We start from the raw sequence: 956 nt of genomic DNA, 5'->3' as shown, positions 1-956 counted from the left end.
GCGCTTTCTGTCGCCCTGGGCCGCTGCCGCTGCTGCTGCTGCTGCTGCTGGTGGTGGTGATGATGGTGCTGCTGCTGGTGCCGCTGCGGCTGCTGTTGCTGGTGCCGATTTTCAGGTCGACAGGGGCGTAGAGGAGATGGTCCAAGCCGGAGAGGGAGGCAGGTGTCGGGAATGACTCGGCAGAAATGGGCGAGCCCAGATTGAAACTTCGCTCGAAATATCCTCTGTCGTGCTCCTTACTGATGGGCCGGGTGGGGCTGTAGATGGCTTGGCACACCGCCTCCGGGTTACCGAACTGAGCCGGCTTCTCCAGCCTTGGCACCAGCGCGTCGGCCGCGGTGAAGACGGGCGACGCTGTGGCGCGGTCCGGACTGGACGCCGTGGACATCGGCGGGGAGGGGTCCCGGTGACTCGGCAAGGCAGCTGGGGTGGGTGGCTCCTGGAGGTCACTGTCGTCCGGCCGAGTCCTGTAGGAAACATGTGCACATTTCTTGTTTCTTTTTACCAGGAATCCTTTGGGCATCTTGGCGAGTGGCGGCTGGAAGGCACTTCGGGACGGTGGTAGAACCTCGAGTATCCAGGTTGGGTCAAAAAATATGGCAACACTAGAGGCTTCTGGGACTTTTCTCCCCCAGTATATTGATCCTTCTGTTACTGAAATGTTTTCGTCTCCAAGGCATAGCTCCACTCTTTTATGCCGGAATGATGCTATTGTTCTCGCCCCCCCTGTTGCAGCATCCCTGACCAATCGGATGAGACCCAGACCCCAGTGGATTTGATTGTGGGAGGGCTCAGAGCGCGGCGTCCGTGGATTTCGTTGGAGGATGTGCAGATAGCTCAGCAGATGTACCGGCGGTTTATTGCATTAATGTGTGCGCTCGGCGGCCCCTCCCCGACCGAGGCACACGCCGAGACCCTCCTCTTTTTACGGTCTGATGGGCCCTTATACAAATGCA

At 59.1% G+C, this 956-nt stretch overlaps 1 protein-coding gene across 1 annotated transcript in view; it reads right to left on the bottom strand.

Moving 5' to 3' along the window:
* The window catches only part of insm1b (insulinoma-associated 1b), a 3,038-nt gene extending 2,096 nt beyond the window's left edge, over positions 1-942 (bottom strand). Inside the window, 1 exon segment of the mRNA XM_017038221.2 lies at positions 65-942. Coding sequence (XP_016893710.1) covers positions 65-523 — 459 coding nt within the window. The 5' untranslated portion in view covers positions 524-942.
* Between the last annotated feature and the right edge of the window lie 14 nt (positions 943-956).

Source organism: Cynoglossus semilaevis, chromosome 1 (genome assembly GCF_000523025.1).
Source record: "Cynoglossus semilaevis isolate Cse_v1.0 chromosome 1, Cse_v1.0, whole genome shotgun sequence".
NCBI classification, from domain to species: domain Eukaryota; kingdom Metazoa; phylum Chordata; class Actinopteri; order Pleuronectiformes; family Cynoglossidae; genus Cynoglossus; species Cynoglossus semilaevis.
The sequence above is the reverse complement of the archived record's forward strand: the minus strand, read 5'-3'. Positions and strand labels throughout refer to the sequence as shown.